At 45.4% G+C, this 27,490-nt stretch overlaps 1 protein-coding gene across 9 annotated transcripts in view; it reads left to right on the forward strand.

The window, feature by feature from the left end:
* The window catches only part of DISP3 (dispatched RND transporter family member 3), a 114,907-nt gene that overhangs the window by 51,072 nt on the left and 36,345 nt on the right, over positions 1–27,490 (forward strand). The window contains exon 2 of one of the 9 annotated variants that reach the window (XM_090122845.1): positions 4,142–4,292. The exons of 7 other annotated variants lie outside the window; for them this stretch is intronic. In XM_090122845.1, the coding sequence (XP_089978971.1) occupies positions 4,290–4,292 (3 nt within the window). In that variant the 5' untranslated portion in view covers positions 4,142–4,289. Of the gene's footprint in view, positions 1–1,237; positions 4,293–27,490 lie in introns of those variants that run through there. One more of the 9 variants, XM_090122844.1, reaches the window with a different exon arrangement.

Raw genomic sequence — 27,490 nt, forward strand, 5'->3', positions numbered from 1 at the left:
GCCAGGTGTTATCCTAGAGCTCTGCTATCCTGGAATGATGGAGGTACAAAACACTCATTGGATTTTGCTGTAATGGAAAAGCAGATCTTTGGGGATAGTTCAATCCCTTTACAGCTTTAATGTTAGAAGAACTTGTTCGTTTTGACCTGTTACTCACTGTAACACTCAGCTTCATTGTTAATATATTGTAGCTGAGGAAAAAAAAAAAAGAGAGAGAGAAACTGAAAGATTGAATTTTCTTGATTACATAATTTTCTTTTAAAACAAACAAACCATTTTGCAGCTGACAGGATTTATGTAGATGCTTAATCTGGAGCTAATCACAATCTCAAAAAAGCAGCTTCCTGTAGCTGGCTTGCTATAATATCTAAAGCTTATAGAATTGGTGCAAGCGAATGTAGGACCCTCGGAGAATCATCTCATCTCAGTTCCTTCAGCTGAGAGAATCAGCTTGCTTCTTTTTATGAGCTTCTCCTACCCCTTCATCTTCCCTTGATTACTGTTTTCTTGAAATTAGCTCCTTAAAATTCTTACAGCCAATCTCCTAGGCCTCCCAGCTGACACATCTATCTTATACTGCTGTTCTCCTCCTTCATAAGAATTCACATGGAGCATGTGAAGTACTTCACATTTTGTTTGCTAATAAAGACCATGGAGAGATGTTAAACCAATAGAAACTACCCTACAAGAAGACAGGTTGAAGAAGCGTATACCACTACGTCCTTTCTTTGATGCATAACCTCAGCTCCCAGTCTGGCAGTGGTTTTAAGCTTGATGTTCCTAAGAAGCACAAGTAATAGAGGTGGAGATAGAAGGCATTGTGGTTTAATGGTGGGTGCACCAGCTGCCAACATTGCCAACAGCTCAACTCTGTGGCTTCAAACCACGCAGTGTCTTTATGTGTGCTTGTTTCACTGTGTGTGAAAAAAAAAAAAATGATGTCATTTTGCCTTTCCCTTCTCTTTGTGTTAATCCCCCCTCCAAGGTGTTTCTAGTATTTTATTCAGTTTACTTTGGTACATCCATAGCATGCAGATCTGCTTTAAAACTTGAACTACTTGGAGATGATTGGGTAATGTCTTGCAGTTGTTTATCTTTTATTTAGGACGCCAGGGGGAAGCATCTAGAAATCATTCCCTCTGCCATGCTCTTATCTTTTCGTTCTTTCTATTAATTAAATATTTTTTTATTTCATAATTTCAGATTTTTTCTTGTTTCTCCCATCCAGACAAACTGAGAGAGATATTTAATTCACTGTCTCCTGCACATGTGCTGTTCTCTCATCTCTAAGATGTCTGTCAGGGAATTCTTCCTTATGAAAGTGCTGGGCTTCTTTGTTGTCACGTCTACAAACTTCTGTATTTACAGAATTTACCAAAGGTGATTATTTATTTAACCAGAAGAAAAAATAATCACAAGCAGCTGGGATTCTTTATTTTTTAAATGTGTTTTTCTTCTCAAATCTGTAGTTTGATAAGGCGCACTGCATATGAGTATTTAACACTCATTTTTGTCCTCGTGCAGTGCCTGTTTATGTGAGGAAAAACAGACACTGATTGCATGGTGTAGCTGATTAGTTAAACAAATGTTCCACAAGACTAAGCCACACTGGAGCTTTGTATATTGACCCTGCATACTACTTATGTGCACGTAACAAATACCAGAGTGGTCTGTATTCACCCTTAGCAGAAATTGGCATAGCAAGTGCTGCTGGCTTACACCACCTAAAGAAATATTTACGCTGCTGGTAATGATGGATTTCATCTGAACTCCAGATGCCACTAGGAGAGCAGATTGCTATGAGAACAGGATGAGCTGGAATCAATAGCATTTTGATTTCCTTAGGTCTGCAGTCCTGTAGCAAGCACTTTTTTTTTTTATTATTATTCTTTCAGCAGCATGGCCAGCAGCCAGAGAGGTTCCATGCTCAGTGCTGGGCTCTCTGAGGGATTAATTCGCGTCTCTTGGTTACTGACGATGGCATTCAGGTCTCTGGTGTGACTGTATAAATTCCCTGCGGGCCTGAAAAAATGGAGAAATGACTCCCTCAAGACGTTTTCCTAACCCAGAAATACAGCAGAGTCAGAAGCAACAAAAGAAAACAGGTTCTGCCTTGTTCTAACAAAGTTTTGCCATTCCCTGATCTCTGGGGATCTGGTATTCTCATTATCACTAAACTGATGGGAGCAGTCACAGGCACAAAGGGACTGGATGCATAGGCAGATACTCATTTATTCTTACAGATGAGACAAGTGCAGAGAGAGGAGGCAGGGGGGAGTTGGCAGGGAAGATGCAATGCTGCCATCCCCAATTGCTGCAGCTTCAAGACACATCTTTAGAAGATGCTTCCAAGATGCAATTAGGGAGGTAATTAAATAATCCTGTGAAAAGCATCCTAGCAGCTAAGTATCTTGTAGGCTAGGAACTGAAGTAGTGTTATACTACTGTCCATGGCAGGAGGCAGGCATGAAAATTCTCTCTTCCCATTTTTGCTATTACAGCAGTCTGTAAAGTGTAGCCATAGAATCACAGTATCATTAAGGTTGGAAAGATCACTAAGATACTCTAAACTGACCATCAGTCCATGCCTGTGATCTCTCTAAACCATGTCATTCAGTGCCTCATCTACTGTTCTCTTGAAAACCTCCAGGAACAGTGACTCCAGCACCTCCTTGGGCAGCATTGCCACTCTTTCTGAGTTTTTCCTAATATCCAACCTGAACCTCCCTGGTGCAACTTAATGCCATTAACTCTTGCCCTATTGACAAGTTCTAATCCTAGTCTTGTCCTAGTAATTTATTGCATTAGAATCTAGATAGAACTAAACTAATTGTGTTGCCAAAAGTGCTGTTCATCCAAAGGATTTTATGTAAGATAACAGATTTGCCTAAGCTGAAATCTTGGACTGATATTAACTCACAGTGAACTAGTATTTGCACCTTTCATTTAGCTGTTCTAGATAACAACAGCAATGCAAATATAATTGCAGAAAAAGGCAGTGGGTTGGACATAAGCCATATACACAAATTACACCTGGAAGGTGTGTGCAGCACATGCTGAGCTTGCTGCTAATCCTGCTGTGTGTTTATCTGAAGCTAGCTCAGGGACTCACCCTGCAGGCAGTCTCCAGTAGTACTGCAGGTGAAGGCAGCTGGATAAACCAGTTGCTAGTGCTCGTTTTTACAGTGAATGCAGAATTCTACAGTGATCACATCCAATTGGAATAACTTCAAGGCATAGGCAGGACTGTTTGAATATTCTGGGTTGCTTCTTTGTCAGGGGACCTGAATACTCTGAATTGTGTAGCAATTATGAATATAATAGCTCAACAATGTTAAATATCATTAATGACTGATCTAAGGGAACTTGCAAATGACCATGTAGTTACACAGTGTTGGCAGCATAAATACCAATTAATGTTGTAACTGTAGCTGTTTGTTCTTAGTAGATTATATCAGGGAATCCCACAGAGAGGGAAGGAGTGTCAAATGATCTAACACAGGAGAAAATAATAATGATAGTGATAATATGAAACTGATAATTAAGGAAATTGTGTGTCCTCCCTCTGATACATCCACTAAAGCAATAGTGATGCTCAGAGTCATATGCAGAAACCTGAAAAATGGTGCGTGCGTATCTATGTCTGTGTCCATCCATCTGTCCCTAACAAACTAGGCGAGGCAAAGGGAAATATGTGGCAGTTAGATGAAGAAACTGTGCTTTAGCTTAAGCTGGTTTATATTCTTGGGGAAAAAAAAGGCGTGGGATGCTGGGTTTTGTTCTCCATGATTTTTGCAGTAATTATCTGTAGTATGCAGGACTTAGATTTGTTTTTACTGGAAGCTGGAAAGTGCTCCACTGCAAAGCTAGCCCTGGACTCACTCCAAAGTCCACATTGACAGCCAGTGAGTGTCTGTCACAATCACAGAGCACCAAAATGATGCGCCAGCTCATCAGCTGCAGTGAAGAGCTTGTATCTCTGTCTGATGTACTGGTCAGGAAGATCTTTATCATCCTCATGAAATGGGGAGAAAACAGCCAGTTAGCCAAGGTTTGCTTCACAAAGAAGCTTGGGAAGAAGAGGTATTTCATTGCAGACAGAAGTTGCTGGTGCTGTTTTCTCCCTTTCTCTTGGCTGCAGATGAGATCTGGAGAGAGGAACATAGAGAACAAGGAGCACAAATTGATAAAATGCCATCCTGATCTTTGGTCAGTACGCTTGCTTCCAATTGGGAACTACAGCAGCAGCGAGTGCACAGTGTGTGTTCTGCTACAGAGTACTCATTGTAATGGTAAGAAGCCAAATTTTAATAATATTTGCATCTGCATGAATGTGAAGTAATCCTAGTGAAATCATGGCGTTTATCCTGGTTTTATACCAATATCAAAGTAAGTAAAATCTGTCTGATTTATGCCAAGAGCCTTCTTTGCTGTAATGATTAAAACAGCCCTGTACTGCAGCTTCCTTCTTACAGGCTTAAGGATTCCATCCTTTTCTTTAGTATAGGGCTTGAAGGTCTCATTTCTTGGCCCAGTGGTAAATGCTCTGGCTTTCCCTACAGAGACTGGAAATCTTGATTTTGTGTATGTAGGAGTTACTCCATCATGTGACATCATGGAGGCAACGTCTTTGTGCCTGGTACCCCCATTATCTGAGAGCAATACAGTAGTAAGCATTGGCATTTGAAAGGGAGAAATGGTAAAATGAATAAACAAGTTAAAGTGTGCAGGGAGTTTCAGCATGGATGGAAGAAGCAGGGAGAGGAGAGGTGAAGCAGTAAACTGAAGTGAGAGTGGTGGGACATTAGGTGATGCAGATAGGCAGATGGAGTTCTTCCACACCACATTGTAAGGAGTCCTGCCCCCAAACACCCACCCTCCTTTCTCTCTGCCAGTGACTGTTGCATGAACAAATTGTCCATCAAGCAAATCAACTTCAGGTGAATATTGTAGCATGTTGTAGGGCGCAGTCAGAAGACCTGGATGGGTAGATGCAAATACCAAGTGCAAGTGAGAGCTGGAAAAAAGCTGTGAGTGTGGTGACTAGGACATGAGCATGGGAGAGCAGCACAAAGGAGCAGCATAGGAAACACTGTATGCTCCAAATGTGTCAGTCTGACAAAGAGATGATGGCTGTCAAGGCAGGTGTCATCCTGATGAATTGTCATCTGCATTGACAGAGAAACGAACTCTGCTTATTGTGGAATATTTTGTTTTAATGATGCACTGCAGGTTTTTTTTTTTTTCTATTTTCCAGAGAGTTGGTTTATATTCTGATCTCTGCTAGATGCTGTTAGTGATTTCCATTGAAATTGAAAAGCCTTGTACATCTCATCAGATGCATGATTAGCTGTAGTTCCATTGATATTGCTGGAGTTGGTTCTCTCTGAGTAGATATAGAAGGATTCTATGGTCACAAATGCATTCAGGGCCAGGGGATGAGCAGATAACCTGGATAAGATACTGTTGCATAGCCTCTAATTAGTGTTTCCGACCAGTTTGAATCATGTGTTATGTTTTCTCCTTCCCCATTCTGCTCCATGGAGCTGAGAAAAAATTGAACCATGCTAGCTGCTAATTCAAAAAGTGTATTTATATCTCTGCTTTACTGCAGTAAAGGTGTTTTTTGATCAGTATTTATTTAACTTTGTTGTTATTCTCACTCCACAGGATCAGGATGAGGACAGGAAATACTCAGTACTTTGCAGGAACTGACCCCTGGTGAAAGGGTTATGAAGGAGGCAGGGACTGGAGAGAGGAAGGAAATCTGCTGATATTTAACATTCCTGCTCCATGGCCCTTTGGCAAACATCAGTGAAGATCTCTTGCATCCTCCAAGAGCAGGAAGTCATTTTACAGTCGGGGAAACAGAGGCAGAAGGTAGCAGCAGTCCGTTTTTCAAAGAGGACTCAATTTTGGATGTCTCTGTTTCTTCATAAAACATGCCCCAGTTTTGTCTGACTGAGATCCTGGATGTTGTCAGAAGAAAACCAGAAAGAGAACCCAGGAGAGCAGGCTGCCTGACCTGGGAGTGCAGGGTCAGATCCCAAAGCAGCTGGAGGTATAATCCCTACATCAAAGGCAGGAGGGGATGTGCAGCTGGGGTACAGGCAAAAATAGTTAATGGAAGAAAATATTCCCCTAACCTTTAATTATTTAGAGGCAGAATTAATTTTGCAGTTCCTCTGGCAGGTTTCTCTGGTCATTAGGGCATTGGCAATGAGTCTTCCCCAGCAACCCAACCATCGATCAGTCTCTCTGAAGGCTGAGGTGTCACTGGGAGGTTGGAGATATCTGTGTCTCAGGGCAGAAGCTGAGCAAGGCAAGAGTTTATCTGTGCTGTTAAACTATGTTTTCCTTTCTTTCTCACCCTCCTTTCAGAGAGATGATAAAAATAAAGATATATAAACCCAAGAAGAAAGAATAATGGCTTCATCCTGCTGAGGGGCTGTATTTTGAGGGTTTGGCTGGCTTTCATCGTAAGAGTTGCTGTCTTGAAGAAATTCTTTTGATTACCTAAACCCTGGCTGGATTAAATTGCCAAATCCCGTTAGATTCCTTGGGATTTACAACAGATGTTGAATGCAAGATTTCCCTGTGGCCCACTAGGCCTGCAAGGCCACCCAAACCTCTGCTGTCCCCAGAGGCACAGGGCAGCATTGAGGGATCATCTCTAATCCTTCATCCATTGTGTGAAGGCTTGAGAAACTGGAGGGATCCCTACTTGATCCCACCCAGGGCACAAGAAAGGAGGTTCTGGGCAGGGATGCTCTGACCTCACCTGGAGAGGAGAGATCTGGGTGTGTGAAACCCAGCCCTGAGAGGCAGGGTAGCAGTGTGGCCTTTGCAAGGTTTGTTTGCATTAGCTTTCAGCCGTCTTGCTTTCTTCTCCCACCTTCACTTTTAAAGTTTGGGAGCAATGGAAATAGCTGATATGTGTCAGTCTAACTGAGCCATCACAAAGCCAGCTCCATTCCCCATGCCCTCTTTCCACTTTCTCTGGCTTGACTCTTCTGCTTTGTATGTCTGAAACAAACAGAGATGAAGTGAAGTGAATTACAACCTCTCTTGTTTCAAGCTGGAGACCTAGAGGGAGAGTTAAGTGTCACTGTTGCTGGCTCACAGTTTGTGACTGCTGCAAGACAGCCTTTCTCTAGCAAATGCTGGTGCAGAATCCTTCTCTCCCATTCAAAACCTGCTTTGCATGCAGAATCTCTCTCCTTTCTGCTCCTACTGTCCCTGTGCTGTATGCTTTTCCTCTCTGAGATGTTCAGTGTTCCCTATGAATTCCAGCAGGGCACAGGTCCACACCAGGAGTCCAGCTGTGATAAGTGAACTAGCACATACATCCTCGCTCAGAGGGAACTTGATCACAGAAGCACAAAACCAGGGTTGGAAGGGACCTCTGGGGAACACCAAGTCCAACCACCCCTGCTAAAGCAGGTTCCCTACAGTAGGCTGCACAGGAAAGTGTCAGTGGGAACTCAAAGGAAATCTTGCACAAATTCTAGAGAATATAACTCTAAAGGAGAAAATAACAGTGGCATTCAATTTGATGAGGCTTTTTTTTTTTCCCCAGGACACAGGTGTAGTTTGCACTGCAATTGTGAGGTAGGCATACAACATCCACTGCCCCCCCTGGGATGAGATATTGAGACTTCTGCTGTGCTGTTTGTAGAAGGTGGGGATTCTGCCTGGAGCCAGCCTGCAGCAGGAAGCCATTGCATGCTGGTTCTGCATGGAGAACACCCACCAAGCATGTCTCCTCGTGCTCTTTGCTGGTTGAGAAACTGTTCCATCCTTAAGTTTTAATCCTTTCCATACAGAAGCTTCCAACTGGTACAGCTCATTCTTCCTGCTTAGCTAAATGTATTTTCAAACACTAGCCTGGAACTTAGCAGATAGTAATTACACTTTGACATTAATATTTAAACCACAAACACAGTTAACACACTAATACCATCCCCATAGGCTACTGCTCATTTAAGTTTCATCCTTATGGGACTTAATTATTGTCAGGAATGAATCCTAAAAGGTAAGAAATATTACGAATGGAAGACTAAGCATTCCCTTGATTATTAGAGCTACAGGATTTGGGCACAGAGTGTGGAAAGAACGTTGGCTGTGGTGTAACACTTACATTGCTACTGAAATTGGGTGAGTTTTTAAATCCTAAAGCCTGGTTTTTAACAGCTCTTGAGATTTCTTTGTACTTACACTTTTACTGAGATCTCAGCGTTCAGATGCTGTGGCTTTGCAGAACTTACATGTCATTACCCCTGTTGTACAGATGGGGAAACAGCTGTTTTTTAAGGGCCTGACCCAAGACAGCATCAGGACCCTGCAGTCTTTGCCTTCCCCTCTGGAAAAAGAGTCTGAACTGGTGATAGCAGCAAGTGTCTGATGTTTGAACCTTGCCACTTAACTATTCTTCAAGATACCTCTCCAGTGTAACCTCTTTATGGACCTTTTATACTAAAGAACCCTGGGATCATACATTTTCAAATCAGTTTTTGCAGCTGCAGCTCGGTTCCCAAAATACGAAGATCCAGCCTGCTGTTTTAGATGCTTTTTGGCATTCTGAATCACACTTTATTGTTTGCAATACAATAGGGCAATTTGTTGTAGAAACACCAGTAAAAAAGTTAGATTTTCCAACGGTGTAACTCTACAGGCATCAAGAGAGCAGGCTGGGAGGGGAATTTGGCTTGACACCACTGAGCTGATCCGCAGGCAAAAATGGGTCTTCTCAGTTCTTCTCTGGCTGTCTCATGTCTCGTACTTGTGGAGGGATAACATGAATTTCTAGAGGTCTGATCAGAACTGAAGCCGGGTTAACATTTGCCACTCTCTGTTTGGAAATGGATGAGATTGCATTGGACCCAAGTTTGCTCAAAACCTTTGCAGTTCTTGGCAGTCCCCTACCTCAGCCTTGCATGAATTTCAGCCCTGAGGCTGCACCCCAAAGCAAGCGAGCTTCCCTATTTTGAGATGTCATTATTTACATTTTGCACAATTCTTGTAAAAGTCAACCAGGAATTTGAGTGTTTTTTTTCACTCCTCCCTCCTTCCCCTTCTCTCCTGGCTTCTCTCTATGTGCTGGTTACATAGTGGTGGTACTGTGTGTGGTGGGAGCCCCAAACCTAGTGGAAGGAGAGAAATCCTTTGACGTGCATCTTTGAATTAATTGCTATTTTTTTAACAGTCTCAAAGCCTTTAATGAAGGGCAGTGCAGACGCTACCACCTGGGTCCAAGGAAAGTCTGCTGCCATCTGCTCCCTCAGCCTAAAACTAATGAGTGCATTAACTTCCAAAGAGAGATTCATAAACTTCCACTGCCTGAGGACACTATGAGCTGTTGATGTTTAAAGAGTAGCCTCCAAAGATTGCTTAGCCAACTGTGCCCCATTTTATGGACTGAAACCCATCAGAAAGCTCCCATTACTCACAAAAATGCATGCGAATTTCTGGGGGTGATAGCTGTGTTACAGTAGATTAAATCCATCATTTACATTGCTCAGTAAGCAAGGCTAGCAAGCTCACTCCTACCACTCTGGCAGAGGATTTGAAAAATAATAAACACAGAGACAGTGAATATGAGGTCTGTGTGCCCCTGCATGAGTGCACAGTGCGTAGGATGCTGGAGCACCAGCGTGGCTGTGTGTTGATGTCCAAAGGAGCAGCGGAATCAGGAGATCATCAAGGACTCACACAAGGAAGTGAGTCTCAAGAGCAGAGCTGAAGTCACTGGTCCCATCCTGCTTCTACTTCAACCACTTTGAAAAGCTTTCTTCCATACGGCCAGAGCCCTGCATTAATTTTCTCTGTATCCTCCTAGTCAAATTAGATTTGTCCTCCCTTTGAGTGTGTAATTATTCTCTATTTAACATGCAAGTGCAGTGTTTTAGATGAGAAGCTTTGATTTGTAGAAGAAGGCACTGACGTTCATTCTGTGTTTAAATTCATGGGCAAACTGCCTGTGGATTGAGATACAAGCTGAGAGTCATTGAAGTCCCCATGCAGGCTGACACTGAGAGCCTGAATCACTGCGTGCTTACCCCCATCAACTGATGGCTAACATCCAGATTAATGCAGGGGTGACTCAGATTCTTTGACTTTAACCCACGTTGTTCGGCTGGCGTAGGGGTGGGGTACAGAATGATGTCCTGCTCTGAATGTCACTGCTTGTTTTGCCTTCTATCTCCGCTGAATGCCAGTCTGAACTGTATAATGGGCATTTGTTTCCTTGCTGTTAAACACCAAGCCTTGACATTTTCCAAGTGTCTCTTTGGAGTTTAAGCCACGAAGGAAAACAGCAGTCACGGACTGTGTTTTTCAGCATAGGGCTTGCTGGGATGCAGCTATTGGGAGCCATTCTGCCTTTTTTTGGCAATTGCCAGTTGGGGAAAGGTGTGCAATGCACAACTTCCAGAGCGTGGTCTACTGCCCATCATTTGTTAACCAGCTGTGCCTAGGCAGATGTCTGCATAGCAGTTGGGTGATGTTGGAGATGATAGTGACCCGGTGCTGGTTGGTAGATAGGAGTTGTGGAAAGTGACAGAGCTTATAAAGATGAAGATGATAAAGCACAGTTTAAATCTCGTTTTGGAAGAGACGTGGCACCATTTCTGAAGGACAGAGGTTAGGCTTTTTACCTCAGATGAAGGTGTTTAGTGCTTTACAGAAAATATTGAGCGTATTTTCTCAGAGCCCATCTTCCATCCCCAGCTGAGAGGTGCCCTGGGAATACTGATGATCAGACCAACTCAGTGAGGGCCCAGTTCTGTCACAGCACCTGACTCTATCTGTTTGTTTTGACATAAAATCCTACTGACAACTGTGAGAGACAACCAGGAGATAATAAAGAATAAAACTTGAAGAATGTTCATCAGCAATTACCTTCACTGCTTTCAGTAACAGAACAATGAGTAATTTTGCATGCAAGTCGAGTTACACAGAGATGAATTTGGCCTACAACTTTAATTGCTTTAATTTTTTGTGAAGTCTCTGTACATTTTTCTCTTCAAAATCTATTTTTCTTCTCACTGTTTGCAAAGAGAGATTGACCATAACACAGAATGAGCACACAGTACTTTTAGAAGTAGCCTGACGTGGCTCTTTATCCTTTGATTTCAAAGGCACACCAGATAGGACTACTTCTATTTCTCCTTCTATAATTCCCTCCTTTTCTTGCTTCCTTTCACCTCTTCTTGACAATTATAACAGTAAAGTTGTGCTGTAGCTGAGATGTTTGTGGCCAAGTTGTAACACAGGAGTAAGCTTTCTGTGCCAAAGCATGAAATAGAAAACCCCAGAGGAAAGAATATAGGGAGTTAAGATGGAAGTGCTGATACGACCTTAACTCTAGTGTCATCCACAGCAGTGCTTTAATTTATTCAATCAATTTCAGGGCCCTTAGGCTGGAAAAGGATAACGCTGGGATATTAAATCTGTCCCTCTCGCCAATCTGTCACCAGTGTGTCAGAACGCATTGATTCTTCTAGTCCTGCTTTTATTAACTGTCTCCTCGATGTGGCCTCTCAGTCTATCACACACTAACCTGCAATTGCTGGCTGAGTGCGAGACCCCTGGAAAACCTCTGGGTTCTCAGCTGACCCCATTTTTTAGCACTGTCAGTGCAGATGGGATGACCGCGTGTCATTCATCCCAATGTACCTGGGAACTGCCATGGAAGAACTAGATTGGAAGTCTAATTTGTCTTTGCTGAGCCTGACGATAAGCACATCAGAAGAAAAGCTGTACTGAACCTAACTAACTGCACTGTAAATCTGGTGGCATGAGGGAGAGTGGCCCGAGGGATGTTCCTCCCAGGTCCCAATTGATGATAGTGTATGACCTGAAGGATGGAGCTGATCACCCTCCTGTTTTGTCTGCAGCTTAGTTAGCCTAATTGCATGTGCCATTCCAGCAGATGGCATTTCCAGCCTGCAGCTGTGTTGGGCCCTGGGGCCATTGCAGAGGAGCTCATTAAAGGGGTTAAGACTGGAGGCAGTCTGGGCTGTAGTGACTATGCTCTGGTTGAGTTCATGATCTCAGGAGGTATGTATAGGCCTGGAAAAGAGCACAGTCAGAACCCTGAGCTTCAGGAGAAGCTCCTTGGCATCTTTCAGAGAGGAAAAGAGCTCTTCATCCCCCAGCAAAAGAAATCAAGAAGAGGAGGCAGGAAACCATCATGGCTGGGCATAGACCTGATGGTCAGACTGAAGGAACAGAAGGAGCTGCCCAGAGAACTGTGAGTGCCTCAACCCTGGAGGTGCCCAAAGCCTGGCTGGATGGGATCCTGGGCAACCTGAGCTGGCAGGGGGCAACCAGCCCATGGCCGGGATTGGAGCTGGATGGGCTTTAAGGTCTCATCCAACCCAACCATTTTGTGGTACTGTGATCTCTGCCAGGCAAGTGGTTTAGCAGCTGCTCACAGCACAAATAGTTCAGTGCTGAAGGGCATTTCCCACTGTGGCGAAGCGTCAGAGCTCCTAAGGGTGGCCTTACTCTGTCCTGTAGCCCCAGTAGCAAAGTGCAGCACAAGGTCATGGATATCAGCATGCTTTAGAGACCATTCCAGCATTTTTAACATCGCAAAGCTGGGTGCTGTCAGTGGGATTTTTTGAAAAATTGTGAGTTTTTGTAATTCCTGAAAGCTGTATCATAAAGAGAGTTACTTTTCCCCTCTGGAATCTGTGTAATTGAGACACTGCTCTTTCTTGATTTATTTGCCTGTAAAAGTCCAGATGCTTTTAGCACTATTTCTTCTCCCTGTGGTGCGAGCAAATATTTAGCGACAACTCCTCACCTTAATTTCATTAATTATCTGCTGGGTCTGGAAAGCTCTGAAATAATGTCTGAATTTAAAGGAATTTCACAAGTAAAATAAGCACCAAGTGCTGCTTCTTTCAAAAGGTCTTTTTCTCCCTTTGCTCTGAATCTGATTTTAATTCCCTCTCCTTCACCTTCCAAGGACTTTCAAGTTACTTTGTTCACCTTGGAAATGGAGAAGAATGGGTAATTGCATTCCATTACCATGTGCAATGTGGTCTGATTCAGGGTTTCTCACCCCTACAAGTAAACAGTGAGATAAAGTCCCTAATTCATCCAATGATTTTTCTTTTTAGTGCCTGCATGTGATAATTATTCTCAGTACCTGTCTATGAATATCAGGTTGGAAAGATGCAATCAGAAGAAGCCATCTTGCTTTACTGGACACATCTTAGCATGAATAATATACAGAATGAGAGAAGTGGGGAATAAACAGGTCTTCCTGAAATGATCCTATTCAAGCTGCAGGCTCTTCTTAGCTGAAGTTCTGGCTGGGGATCCTGGAGTAGCTGAGAATTCAAAGTATTTCTTTCTACAGAAGTCCAACAGGTGTCTTTTTTTGTTCAGGGCTCTGCTGGGTTTCCAGCTAGGGAAGTCGTTGGCTATCACAGCAAATCAATCTCCTGCACATAAAATATCACTGTAAACAGGGATCACATATCTCATCTCGTCATTCTCTCTTCTGGGACAAAGAGGCAGATCAGAAGTTTCAGAGGAATGCAATACGTCTTGCGGAGCACAGATCGATGGGCTCATTTATGGGGAAGAGCAGAGTGAAGACTTGGTGCAGAGGAGTGACAGCTGCTATCAGGTGCTTTCCAAATCCCATTAAGTGTGCTTTACTGAAGAGTTTGGAAGGAAGAGGGATCTGTAAGGAAAGGGCTGAGGTAGTCAGAGATAGGAAGGAACGTAGATTTAGTTGAGAAAGTTGTTTTATTTTCACTCCTAAGAGCAGTGTGATAACGTGTGAGGACGTGGTGTATTGGTGTGTCAGTGAGTTCAAGTGAGAAAATTCACTTTTGTAGGAAATACCGCAAGGCAGGATTTCAAGCACTGCAGGCATGGAGAGCACCCTTTTTGCACAGCACCTGTAAAGGGCAATTCTGCAGAGGAAGGGCAGCAATCCCAGAACTGGGAGAAAAACACTGTAGGAGTGCCGTGCCATCACTTCCAGATCCTTCAGAATAATTAGACACCTTTCTCATTCCTAAAAGTATTTGTTGGTCTGTATCTTTTTTAATCTGCATCTCATTTTTTCATGCACGTAATAGGGGTTATTAGGGGCTGTAGGGATGCTGACATTTGGAGCCTTCAGTGCTGTGAGGTATTTGAATATGCTTGGTTGGAAGTTGCTTCCCATCTTGGTGCCTCTATCAAGCTGAGTATTGCAGCAGTTGTTGCTGAGAGCAACACAGGTTTCTGAAGAAGTACATTGCATGAGGGCATAGTGCAACTGAGATGGAAAAAATCAGGGCTGACATCTGTTTCTGAGCCTTGAAGTCAGATAAGAATACATGGGATGGAAGAGAGGGGTGTAGTTCCATAAATATCCCTGCAGGCACCCATTAGCATGTATCCACAGCCTAGAACATGTTCCTAATTGTCCCTCATCTAAGCAGTTGCAGCCTCAAATTGAATTGCCTAGTTGGGTCATCTCTGCATCTCCTAATCATGTGTGACATTAAACACTTATTCAATGAAACTCTTTTCTCCAGCACTAATTATTAAGCATGAAAAGTTGATATTGAGCGAGGCCATTGAGCCAAGACGATTCAATAACTAGCAGGGAGGAGAGATTATTTCAATAATATAAGTTTGCTCGAGCCAGATGGAGTTCCCGAGATGCACCAGGATGGTATGATACATGAGATTGTCCTCTGGCTTGTGTTGACAACTCTAACTGTGCTATTAAAAAGCCATCAACCAGCCATCAACGAACTGGAGTGAGGAGCAGTGAGAGAGAAGACAATGAGGGGGAAATTGAGGGCATTTCGAACAAAATGAGGGTGAGTGGTGGATGTGAAACGTGGAGATGCATGGCTGGGAGACTCCACATTCCCCTGTGATGTTCAGGGACAGAAAGAAAAGAAAAAGCGCTGTATTTCTATGGGATTAACAGGGAGCCACAACACGACCTGTCCCCATATTCAGGCTTGAATTTCTATTAAAAGAGCTTTGCATACCCAAATTTAACAAAAAAGAAGGAAAAGCTTTGTGTTTGTGCTAGCAGAATCCTCCAGTACGTCAGTCCTCCCTTTCCTCTTGGAGGCTGTTCTCCATGGCTGTGATTGGAAGACCAGTGCCAACATCTCTGTGCCTCTGCTGTGTTCTCCACCCTTCATGGGACCTTTCCCTTGTCTCCTCTGTCCTGGGATGCTGCTAACAGCCTCTGCAGGGATGGAAATGCCAACCTATAAGAAGTCGGGTGGTATATGACATCCAATTATCCAAACAGAATATAATGTAATTTCACCCATGGGCAGCGCTGAAAGGAATGAATTTCCTCTGAGTGTGATGTATGAAGCCGCCTCTGCTATCTCTGTTTGCTGAGCCTCTTGCTTCATTCCCAGCTCCCTGGCAAATCTCTAAAGCTCAGAAGACGCTGGAGCACAGCACGTTTCACAGCTGAAGAACTAAGATAAACCAGAGACATAGCAGCTTGTTGTTTAAATCCCAGAGCAAACAGAGGGAAATTAATGGGTCTATCTATATCCCTCCCTTTTCACTCTTCTGTTTGTATTTTCCTTCCTTGTCTTCTCTCCTCTTTCCTTTTCCTTTTGTTCTCTTCCTCCTTTGTTTCTTGTTATGATAAACATAATTCGTGCCACGGTGGCATTCAGCCTTGGGGGCTTTGCTTTACAGCAGGGGAATGGCAAGGACGAAGCAGGACTGTGGGGGATTTAGCAACTTGCATTTACCTTGCTGTTCCCAGGGATGAGGTGCTGGCTGGAAGTGCTGTGGCCATGGAACAGGTTCCCCAGAGCAGTGGGCACGGCCCCGAGCTGCCAGAGCTTAGGGAGCTTTGGGACACTGCTCTCAGATGCACGGTTTGGATTTTGGGTGGTGCTGTGCAGAGCCAAGGGTTGGACTCAGTGATCCCTTCCAACTCAGGATATTCTGTGATTCTATGATTCTGTGCCTGTTTGCATCTTCAGGTGCCAACAGCCCAGAGACCCTCTGATGTCCTGTGTTAGCTTTTGCTGCTGGATGCAGGAGCCAGGTCTGCTGCCTCCATATGCTTGCCCTGTGAGCCTGCCTCCACCGAGCACCTCACTTCTGCTTCTGAGTTAGAAACACACAGCAAACCATTTCCCTGAATGTATGCTGTCCCAGGCAGCTCTGAAAAGGGTAAGCAAAGACCTGGATGCTATTAACACGCTATTCTGAGCATCTGAATCTTCTCTCTTACAAAACTGTCCAGGTGTAAGCAGCAGATTGTGCCATGATTAATGAATCACAGGTGTGAGAAGAAGAGAGGAGAAGAGAGGAGAAGAGAGGAGAGGGGGAGGGGGAAGAAAGGGGAAGAAAGGAAAGGCAAAATATAAAATGAGGAGAGAAGTGGAGCTGGGTGCTGGTCCAGGACTGCTAAGGGGTTCCAGCAGCCAAAACAACCCAGGTGTGGCACAGCTTCTGTCTTTCCTGGTGAGCTCCTCATGGCAGAATGAAATCAGTGGGACTAGGGGTTGAGTTTAGGCTTCTTGGTGCCTTAGATGAAGCTTTAGGATGTCTTTGCAGGCTGTCGACACTTTTGTGAGCTGAAGATGAGGTCAGTAATGACTTACATTGGATGCATACTCATTTAGCTGAGTCCAGCTGTGGGATTACCAGATCATAACAGAGTGATGAGATGTCTAATCCCGGACTGTGCCCCTGGAAAAGGACAATTATACAGACTTCAGAGAGAAACATCAAACTGCACAGCATTCATACAAAACAAGGCATGCAAGCAGAGAACTGAGGTCTGTTTGCAGGAACCTCTCAGTGTGAAGTCACTTTGGTGAAAGCGGTGTGGTTGTGTGTCCTCTCAGGCATTTCTTTGATTGGCACTACCTCTGACTGGCTGATAAAACCATGCAGTGGGTTATTGGTAACTCCTTCCCTTCTGAAGAGTTGGGAGAGGGCAGTGGAAGAGTCTTCTTTGCAGCACTGGTGGTAGGAAGAGCTGCGCAGGAGTGAACGAAGCACCCAGCACTGCCCTGCACAGCCAGAAAACATGAAAGCAGAAGTTATATTAATCCTTCTGGGCCAGGCTGTGATACATCCTTTAATTGTAAGATCACACACCATCTCCTGCATCACGCGACGCATCAAATGGCATGCTCTGCAAGCTCCAGCTGTATTCTGCTAAGCCACTGCCTTCATGTTTATTTAAAAGAGCTGGCTGTGAAGCCTGTTAAAAATACATCCAATGGATAATGACAGCAAATGGTGATGAGAGCATCTGTGCTGAATGTAAGGGAAACCCCTTCCCTATGGGAAAGGCTCGGGGAGGATTCGGGAGATACGGCCCTGCAGCCCTTTTTATGTTTGTTTCTGTTTAAGGTAAATACCAACCAGTTGCTTGGGGCATCTGTAGCCTTCTGAAGTGGTGGTGCCTGTTTGATCTTCCATTTGAAAGGAGGTTGTTTGTTTTGGCATGTGTGTGTCTTTTCTGCTTCCTTGCTGTGCCTTTGTTGGGAGTATTATTTAGGACTAATTAGTTCTCAGCTCTCAGGCCTCACAAAGGAGCATCAGCACAGGCTAAAGCCTTTTTGAAGTGGGAACACATCCCTCTTTCATCTTATTGTACAAATAATTAGAATAACTTAGCCAGAGTCCCCTAGGATGCAGTTTGTGCTTAAAACACTTCCCTTTAGTGACTGGCTGCTGTGGCAGGCAGGGCACAAGAGAGCTGGAGAGGCTGAGATCTCCTGTCCATAGAGGCTGCCAATCTTTCATCTGTGCCCCCGGGACTCTGGTTAGATATTAGGAGGAAATTCTTCACTCAAAGAGCAGTGAAGCCCTGGCACTGCCCAGAGCTGTGGGTGCCCCATCCCTGAGGTGCCCAGGCTGTGCATGGGCCCTGGGCAACCCGAACTGATGGGCACCAACCCACAGCAGGGCTTGAAACTGGATGATCTGTAAGACCCTTTCCAACCCAACCATTCTGATTCTATATAGGCTTGGAATGGACAGAAGGATGCTGGATGTTGTGTGTGAGTGCAGTAGCTCCCCCAAGGAGCCTCCCAGCTCTGTGGGCTCATGCTCTGTTCTGGTGCCTTTTTGTCAGACCCTCCGACCACACGTGGCTCTGGGTCACCCATCAGCTCCATACAGTGTCTCTGTCACTGCAGGCTCATTGGCACCATCCTTGGCTCTGGAGTGCCTTAGCATCTTTGAGTCCAGTGGAATTCACAAATCAAGGTAACATCACCTCTCTCAAACAGTTCTGCTTGCTGCGAATTGAATCCCATTTATGTCGATGGAGATCAAGATCTCTGATATCTTTTCTTTTTCTTTTTTTTTTGACATCTTGTCACGGAAGAGCTGAAATGTTTCACATCACTGGGATTTCAACCTTTCGCAGTCCTTCTGCTGTCAGTAATGTAATCCCCTCACGCATATTCAATTGCTGCCTTGGGTGGTAATTTCCTTGCTTTTAATGTATGTGCACATAAAGGTTGAGTTACAGTTGCTGTGGGAACCCTAACTTTGAGCTTTATGATTTAAAAAGAAGAAAAAGTGTATTTATAGTCTTTATTTATTTTGCTTATGAATCAAAATGTTAATATTGATGCAATGGAGGAAGAAAGAGAAACAAACTTCTAAACAGAAAGCATAACATCGAATATACTGATCTGTTTATTTTCCCTTCTGTGAAGTTTTCCTAGCAGGCAGAATCCCCGCAATAGGAAGGGGAAAATTACAAACTAGGAAGCAGACAAGGGGGAAGAAAGACAGCAGCAGAGAGCTGAGAGGTTAAATTGAGTTGTTGGGAGTTAAAATGCATGCCTTTACCAGCCACAGATCACATTGTACAGGGAGCTCTGTATAAACCTAGCCCATAATTTGAGATACTCAGATTGACAGGCATTGCTGTGGGCTGTTTGAATCACTCTGTTGTCCAATAGGGGTTTGTAGGGAAACAAAGCAGGCGTTAAAGAGCACCTGGACAAACCTAAAATCTGTAGGACGAGCAGCCTGGGGGTGGTGGAGTCACCTCCAGTGGTGGTGTTCAAGAACCATGGAGATGATGTGCTGTGGAACACGGTTAGTGGGCATGGTGGGGATGGGTTGGGGTTGGAATTGGTGATCTCAGTGGTCTTTCCAACCTTAATATCCTTTGGGTTGGTGTCAGGTGGCATAAAGCAGGAGTAATGGGGGAGAGCCAGGCAGTGCAGTGTACTACATTGGTGCTCACTTCCCAGAAGTTGCCAATGCTGTGTCCCAGTCACAAGCTAAGTGTGATGCAGGATGCTGAAGTGCATTCTGTATAAACCAAACCAGTACCTTCGCAACATGGCCACTGCTTTTTTTTTTTCAATTTCTCTTTAATTTTGAAATATACAAACTCCATCCCTCTCCCAGCCCACAGTCACTCTTTCACTGGCCGCTGCCGACAGTGGTTTAATTTGCTATTGATTTTTACTGAGGTGCTGTCCATAATGGAAGCAAAGCAGCCTAACTCATAAGTCACTCCTGAAAATTGTGGCCAGCCTCATCCCAGCTCATGAAGAATATGATTAAAACTGATTGGAAGAACAAAATCAATCAGACCCCTTCAGAAAGCTGTTTGGGTGCACAAAAATAAAAAGCAAACATTAGCAATATTAAAATCAGATTCTTTCAAAAGCTTCAGCTGGGCTTCTGTTTGACAGAAATAGCTTTGTTTCCTAAACACAGAGCAGGGATTTATTTCTCCAGCAGACAGTGGTGGCTGAGGAGAAGTCACTCCAGTGTGTCAGATAAATAACGTGTTCCTAACGTTATTTTGCACTCTAAAACCCACAAAAGTCATAACAGCCTTCAAAACGATAAATCCAGAGAGCAGGTTGTAGATTTAATATTTTAGCTCCTGGATAGCTACTGCAAAAGAGATATTAAAGGAGCACTCTGATGGATCAGTGGGCTCTCAGGGGCCACGTGGCCCTGCTTGGCTGGGCTCTGACACCACGCTGGGGAAGGCATGGAATCACTGAATATCCCAAGTTGGAAGGGATCCATAAGGATCATCAAGTCCAACTCCTGACTCCACGCAGTAACACCCAAAAAGCAGACTGTATGCCCAAGAATACCACATCAGTGGTATGGTCCTAGAAGGTATGGCCCTAGGAGGAAAGCAGATGGATATTTATAGATGTAACCTCAGAGCAAATTCTGAGTAGCAGTGAAGAACCAGACACATGCAGGCATTGTGACTTACCTGGTGCTGCAGAGGTGTTGAAGGTGATGTTTCTAGAGCTTCCCCTTCATGAAACATAAAATCACAGATGAATTATGAAGAAACTCAAAAAGACAGAAACCATTGGAACAGGTTGCTCAGAAAGGTGGTGGTGCCCCATCCGTGCAGACACCCAAGGTCAGGAAATGGGGCTCTGAGCACTGATGGAGCTGTGGGTGTCCCTGCTCAGTGCAGGGCTTGGACCTGATGTCCTTTAGGGTCCCTTCCAACTCCAACCATTCTATAATTCATTGGATAAGGACCCCAATGTCTCACAAAGCATTTGCTTTTGAGTTCCTCAGTGAGTACAAACTGGTGTAACACCATGACATTCAGTGGCAATATGCTGACCTACACCATGGGGGCTGATATTTTGGAAGCTGTGGTCTTGGATATAGTTAAGATGGTTGAATGTGAGACACATCTCTCATCAGACTCAGTTGGATGATGTAAGGCATGATAGTGGGCATGGTGGTGCTGGGATGATGGTTGGACTTGATGATCTTAGAGGTCTTCTTCAACTTCAATCATTTTATGATTCTATGACACAGTTGCTAGGCATGGTGGGGATGGGTTGATGTTTGGACTGGGTGATCTTAGTGGATTTTTCCAACCCTTATGATTCTATATACTGTGGTACATCGACAGCAGGTGAGTGCAGCAAGCAAAGTCCAGCAGCATCTCCCCATCTCCTCTTGTAAGGCTTGGCCAGGGCCGCTTCTGATCTTGCTTGTCAAATGTGCTAGTTCTTCATTTCAATTGCATCAATTACATCCACAGCAAATATTTGATTTCAGTGAAACGTGAAAGAAAAGGAAGCTGTTGTTCCTTCATGGCTCAGGGTGGGCTGGATGTGCGTTGGAGGAAAGGAGAAGCGAAGAGTTGGGGAAGCAGCTCGCACTGTTTGTGGATGAAGTGGCATGAATATGTATGAGGCTGTAATTGGCTCCCACACGTAACCAAGGTGCCTCAAGGCCCAGGTGTCCTGGCTAATTGTTGTAGACAATTAATAACTTAGATTCTGCTAATTCCGTATCGTGCTGTGCAACTCATTACGGAAGCAGAGAGTGAGAATCTCTGCAGAAGCTGCTTGGAAATAGGGAGTATTTGGGGAGCCAGGCTCAGAAGCAGAGGTCAGAGGTGGGTTGGCAGCACTCTTGGCTCAAACAGCAGCAAAGAGTGGTCGTAAAACACAGCCACAGCAGCAGGCAGTGACACTCTGTCTGTCACCCAGTTTTGGAGTCATGGTGATGGAGAGCTCCATCCCTCAGCCTCTTGCTTCTCCCTGCTTGCTCCTACTCCAATTTTCTTCTTTTCCTTCCCAATTTTTTCCCTTGAGTTTCATGCTAGACATAAGAAAGTTCTCACCCTGCAACGTTTCTATCCGTCTTGCACAAAACCTTCAGCAGAGATTATGGGTACCAGTGCTATCCTCCATCTGTCCTCTTCTGTTCTACCATTTTTGATACCCTCAGCTGCTTTGCTCCTGACAGTTTTGCCTCTGAGGGCTGAAAGGGGCTGAGTGTCCCACGGATTGATGCCAGGGCTTGGATTGCAAAGGGGGCAGTGGGAGAGATCCTGGATACCCTCTTTTGAGGCAATCACATCAGTTACATTGGATGGTTTTAGGGATCCAAGTAACAACATTTCTAAAATGTAACTGCAGGGAAAAATGGGAAATAATTATAAATGAATGAATGTAACAGACTGCTGATGGGCACTGGTGGACCTTTAATCTCTGGGCTTTATTAAAGTAAACACATCCACACCACCCACCGGCTGTGGCCGTTCTCACTGCTTTGCCATCTGTTGCAGGAAGGCTGGATGGGCAGCATTGCCATAATTTGCAGAATGTCCTCATGCAAAGCACAGTCAGAGGATGCTGGTAGCTTTTGGTCTTCTGGCTGTGAGGAGGCAAAGCTGGGTTTTGCTCTAGGGAGGAGATCCAGGCGACTTCACGTCTTCTTTGTCTTTAGAGTTTCAGGATTTGCAAAACTTTGACAGGATTGAATGAAACTCTCCTCGTTTTTCCCCAGGGACAATAAATTTCCAAAACCTCCCATGGACTGAAACGTCAATAAAATAATTCTCTGCCAGTACCAAAGGCAGTCTGGGAAGCAAAACAAACAAGTAAAACCCAAGCCACACACGTCGCCTGAGCTAAATGCAAATAAATCACAGAAGTATTAAGTTCAGTCCTAAATCTCTCTCTCCATCTTCTTGTTTTCCACGCTGTCTGTTTCTGTTCAATCCACCCGTCTGGGTTTATCTACGGTTCAGCTTTTCCCTATCGCTGCGTTTTGGCTGTTTGTGTTTGTAAATAGGGGCATGGCACCAAATGCAATCACCAGAGGTGTTGCTGCAGCCGCACCTCCCAGAGGGCGCATATCTTCCTTTGTCACAGAATATCCTGAGTTGGAAGGGACCCGTGAGGATCATTGAGTCCAACTCCTGGGACTGAATGGCGTTGATTTATAGCACCTATGAAGTTGGCTTGTATTTCCCCCAGCACTTAATTTTTTTATTCCTGAGGAGTGACATTAACATTAACAGGAAAAATACCTGATTCCAATGTGCGGAATTGGAGTGACATCTTCTCCTGCATTAATCATTAGACCAGAATGTGTGCTGGGTTCGTTTGCTGGAACATTTCCCACATACTGCCCATGGTGATTTACACCAGGAGAGAAAGCTTTTGCTTTCCAAGAATCATTTCTGACCTGCAGCCTTCCTGGGAATGTTTTTGTTCTCTAGGAATTTTTCGAGCACTTTGCCTTTATTTGTTTCTTCCCTGGGAATCCTTTCTCTTTTATGGAAATTTTTGCTTCACCCACTTCTGTAAGCTCCCTTGGTTCTCCAGTAGCTGAAGAGATTGTAGCATCTCGTGGTGTTTCCAAAGTGATCGTGGGTGTGCACCCTCAATTCAGTGTGTGAATGGTTTACTTTGATTTTGTCATCTTCTTTTGATGCTCCAAAGGTGAAGAAGAAAAGTTGAGCAGTTGAGGAGGGATTCTACATATTCTGGGGCTCAAGGAGGAAATCAGCTCTATAGCAAAATAAGAGTGACCTAAATGCCAAGGATGGGCTGAAATAGGAATAGAAAATGGGAATAGGATTAGGAATGGGATTAGGAATAGGATTAGGAATGGGAATAGGATTAGGAATGGGAATAGGAATAGAAATAGGAATAGGAATGGGAACAGAAATAGTAATAGGAATAGAAAGAGCAATAGGAATAGCAATAGAAACAGCAATAGGAATAGCAATAGCAATACCTAATTTTGAACAGCATCCACCAGAGAAACACCATTTAGAACAGGGCAGCACAATCTCAGTTCATTGGTCCCTGGAGGGAGACACCTGCTACATTTATTCTGCTGGCTCCTACCTCGGAATAACCTGTAATGTGTAACAGCACCAGGAGCATAGATTTGGCCTCATCCCTTTCCCTTCCTGCATCCTCTGATGAGGGCTCTGAGCTGAAAGAAAGGATGTCATCTTCAGGGCAGGTCACAGTCAGTGGCAGAGCTAGCTGGGGACAGGCTTTGGGTCTTCTCCAGCCCCTGGCCTGCACCCACTGTGCATTCATGGGCACGAAGCAGCTCTGCAAATCCTGCATTCATTACAAGACAATAAAGCTTTGCTGCATGGGTCTTTTTTCTCAATGTCTCTCAAAAACCCAAGGCTGATTTGCATTTTCAAACCACCACTTCCAGCACAGGAAAATGCTATTCAGTAGTTCCCAGAGCTCAAGAGTAAAGATTCTCTCTCTTATTCTCATCTGCCTACAATATATTTTTGTCCAAATTGTGCAGTGCTTATTGCTAATGTTTGTGTTGTGAATATTCCTGGCTTCCTGGGGCTTCGAAGCTCTGGCAGAAGGCGAGCACAGGAGGCACAGCACTTTGGGCTCCCACACTCTGTGCATGGAGTGCAGAGACGTTGGGGTGAGGATGCTCGCTTGGTTCGGGTGCAAGCTGTGGGGTACCAATGCAGCCTGCAAGCCTTAAACTCCATTAAACAGAGCAACTTCCATCCTGCAGCTGAGCCCCCAGCCCCAGCAGTGCTGTGCATGACCAGGGCACGCTTCCCTTTGGCTGCTGTGGCTGCAGGCTCCGGGCTCACTGCTGTTCAGATGGTGCCATCTGGCTCTCGTGAAATATACAGGAAGCGTTGTCCAATAACAGAGGGGGCTGGCTGGCTGTGTGCCCTCACCGCTGTGCTCAGAGGGGAAGGGATTGTTTCTGCATCTGGGAGATATTGAACATAATTTTTGAGCGCTCGTGTACGAAATATTCGGCTGGCAGCTCGATGCAGGTCCTGCCCAGGAGCAGCCAGGAGTTGTTTTGTTGTTGGGTTCGGAGCTGAGGTTTGTAAACACGTGGTGTGGCTCTGTTAGTTCTGTGCATGGACAGGAAATGCACTTCCCCTAATGGTCCGTCCAGCAGGATGTGTGGGTTAGGAAAGGTGGGGAAGAAGGGTCCCAGCTCTCTGGCAGGAAGGCACCAGGAAACAAGTAACACAAATTCAAATAGGACAGGAAGGAGCCTGGCCCCATCCGCTTGCCTCCCACCCTGCAGACATTTCTAAGTGTTGCTCAGATCCCTCTCAGCCTTCTTCCCCCCACACTGAACAGCCCCAGGGCTCTCAGCCTTTCCTCACACAGGAGATGCTCCAGGCCCCGATCTCTCTGTAGCCCTCCTGGGCTCTCCCCAGCAGCTCCCTGCCTGCCTTGATCTGAGCAGCCCAGCACTGGGCTCAGTGTTCCAGATGTGGCCTCCCCAGTGCAGAGCAGAGGGGAGGAGAACCTCCCTCGTTCTGCAGGCCATGCTCTGTGCCGTGCACCCCAGGGTCCCATTGGCCTCTTGGGCACCAAGGCACACTGCTGGCTTGTGGTCACCCTGTTGGCCACCAGGACACGCAGGTCCTTTTCTGCAGAGCTCCTTTCCAGCAGCTTAGCCCTTCACCTGTACTGGTGCACGTGGTTGTTCCTCTAATAGGGGTTTGGAGCTGAGTTACTGCCCAGTCCTGCACACTGTATGGTTGCACTCAGGCCCAAAGTGGAGAGCCTTCATGCAATCAGGCACTGATAGACCTTGTGGAAGCTGAAAGCCCCCAGATAAAATTTATAAGGCCTGAGAGAGCCTGCCTGGCATTATTTAATGCTTTAGTAATGAGTACCTGAGCTGGAAAGATTGCCTAGGTAGTTTTATTCTGCATAGATGAGCAGTCAGAATTTCAAAGAGGGGTCATAAATATAAGCACATGGGATGGTGACGGTGGCTGATGTTGGTGTGGAAGGCAGCACTGAAGGAATGAGAAGGTCAGAAAGTGCAAATACAGGGGAAGATGTTTGCTTTCCATTTCCCAACCCCAATGGGTGAGAAATGAGCGAGAAGCGTACCTACAGTTTGGTACAGTTTGTGTTTGTGTGCAGATACTGCTGCTCATGTGCAGTTCTTACGTGTGTCTGAGTAAAACACTCAGCGTGGCTGATGTAAGCTGGTAATGAACTATTTATTCATATTAGCAACACGAGTTGTTTTGCTGAGCACATCAACAAGGAAATGGTCGTGGCTGGGGACCGATGCTCTGAGCACTGAGGGGAGGAGAAGGAAGTGTGAAGGCAGGCATGCAGAGCTGCACTCTTAGGTAATGCATTGGCACAGGGAGGTGGTGGAGTCCCCATCCCCATCCCTGGAGGTGGTCAGGATCCATGGAGGTGTGGTCAGTGAGCATGGTGGGGATGGTTGGGGTTGGGCTGGATGATCTTAGAGGTCTTTTCCAACCTTAGTGGTTCTATGTTTCTATGAGGGGAGCAGGGGCTGTGTGACTGTCTGTGTGACCAGGCTGCTCCCTCCCTGCTCTTTGTTGGCTCTGCTGTGTGATTGATTGATTCCTGTCCCTCATATCGCTGCCAGAGTTAGAAAAGTGATTTTTCCCCTTACTGTACGCTGGCAGTTTGCAACAAAACTGCTAACCCATCAGCATCACCTCCTCTGCAGAAACCTCCATCACTGGCAGAAATGCACTAAGCTGGTGGAATGCAATTTTACTCCAGGAGCCTCATTAAATTTGTATTCCTTGGAGCCTACAAGGAAGATGATGGTCTGGCTTTGTCTGCCTGGCTTCCTGTTCACATTGGGTGATGCATCAGAAGGAACACGATGACACCAGCAGACACTCAGTGATGGACACTTTGTACTGTGCTGTACCCTGTTTGTTATTTAATGGACAAATCTGCCTAAAAAGTGGGGTGGCAGATATCCTCAGCACAGTCAAATAAGCACAAATATTGGGCTGAACACCCTCAGGTCAGCTCTGTAATACAGCCTGATTCGGAGCCGTTCCCATCAGGCAGCTGTTGAGCAATTTGCCCACATAATGGTACCCACGCTGTCTATGGCCACTCTGGAACAGGGCAAGGATGGGGGAACTGAGACTCAGCTCTTCTCCCCCTCTCTCCAAAACCAATAAAAAAATGCAAGAGCGGGGTCTGCAGCAGTCATTAGAGACCTCCTGTCAGCACAGAGCAAAGCCCCTGTAGTCGGGGATGTCTTTATCAAGGACTCCTCAGTACAGGAGAGACGTGGACCTGTTGGAGGGCATCCAGAGAAGGGCCACAGAACTGCTCTGATGGATGGAACGTGAGGACAGGGTGAGAGCTGGGGCTGTGCAGCACGGAGCAGAGAAGGCTGCAGGGAGAGCGGAGAGCGGCCTGTGTGTCTGAAGGGCTGTAAGAAAAAGGGACAGACTGCAGCAGGGTGTGTGGTGATGGGACAGGGAAACGGATTCCTGCTAACAGAGGGGAGACTCAGGTTGGATGTAAGGAAGAAGGGAGGTGAGGCACTGCACAGCCTGCACAGAGAGGTGGTGCAGACACCCAAGGTCAGGGAATGGGGCTCTGAGCACTGATGGAGCTGTGGGTCTCCCAGCTCAGTGCAGGGGCTGGACCTGATGGCCTTTAGGGTCCCTTCCAACCATTCTGTGGTTCTATGACTGCGCTCCCGAAAGCCAAGGCAGAGGTCTGCAGTCAGTCTCCTCCGGCTGTGCAGATTCCCATCGAATCCTATCGAATACCGGGCTTGTTGCCCACAGCTCAGCCTGGGAACGCGTTTATCTCTCCGGTAGGGTACCGGGGAGCCGCGGTACATCGCACACCTCGGGAGGCGGAACGGGACCCGCAGCGCTGCCCGCACAACTTCTCGACACTTCGGGGTGCTGCCCCTACGGCCG

The sequence above is a fragment of the Phasianus colchicus genome, chromosome 22 (genome assembly GCF_987193195.1).
Source record: "Phasianus colchicus chromosome 22, bPhaCol1.hap1.1, whole genome shotgun sequence".
Lineage (NCBI taxonomy): Eukaryota > Metazoa > Chordata > Aves > Galliformes > Phasianidae > Phasianus > Phasianus colchicus.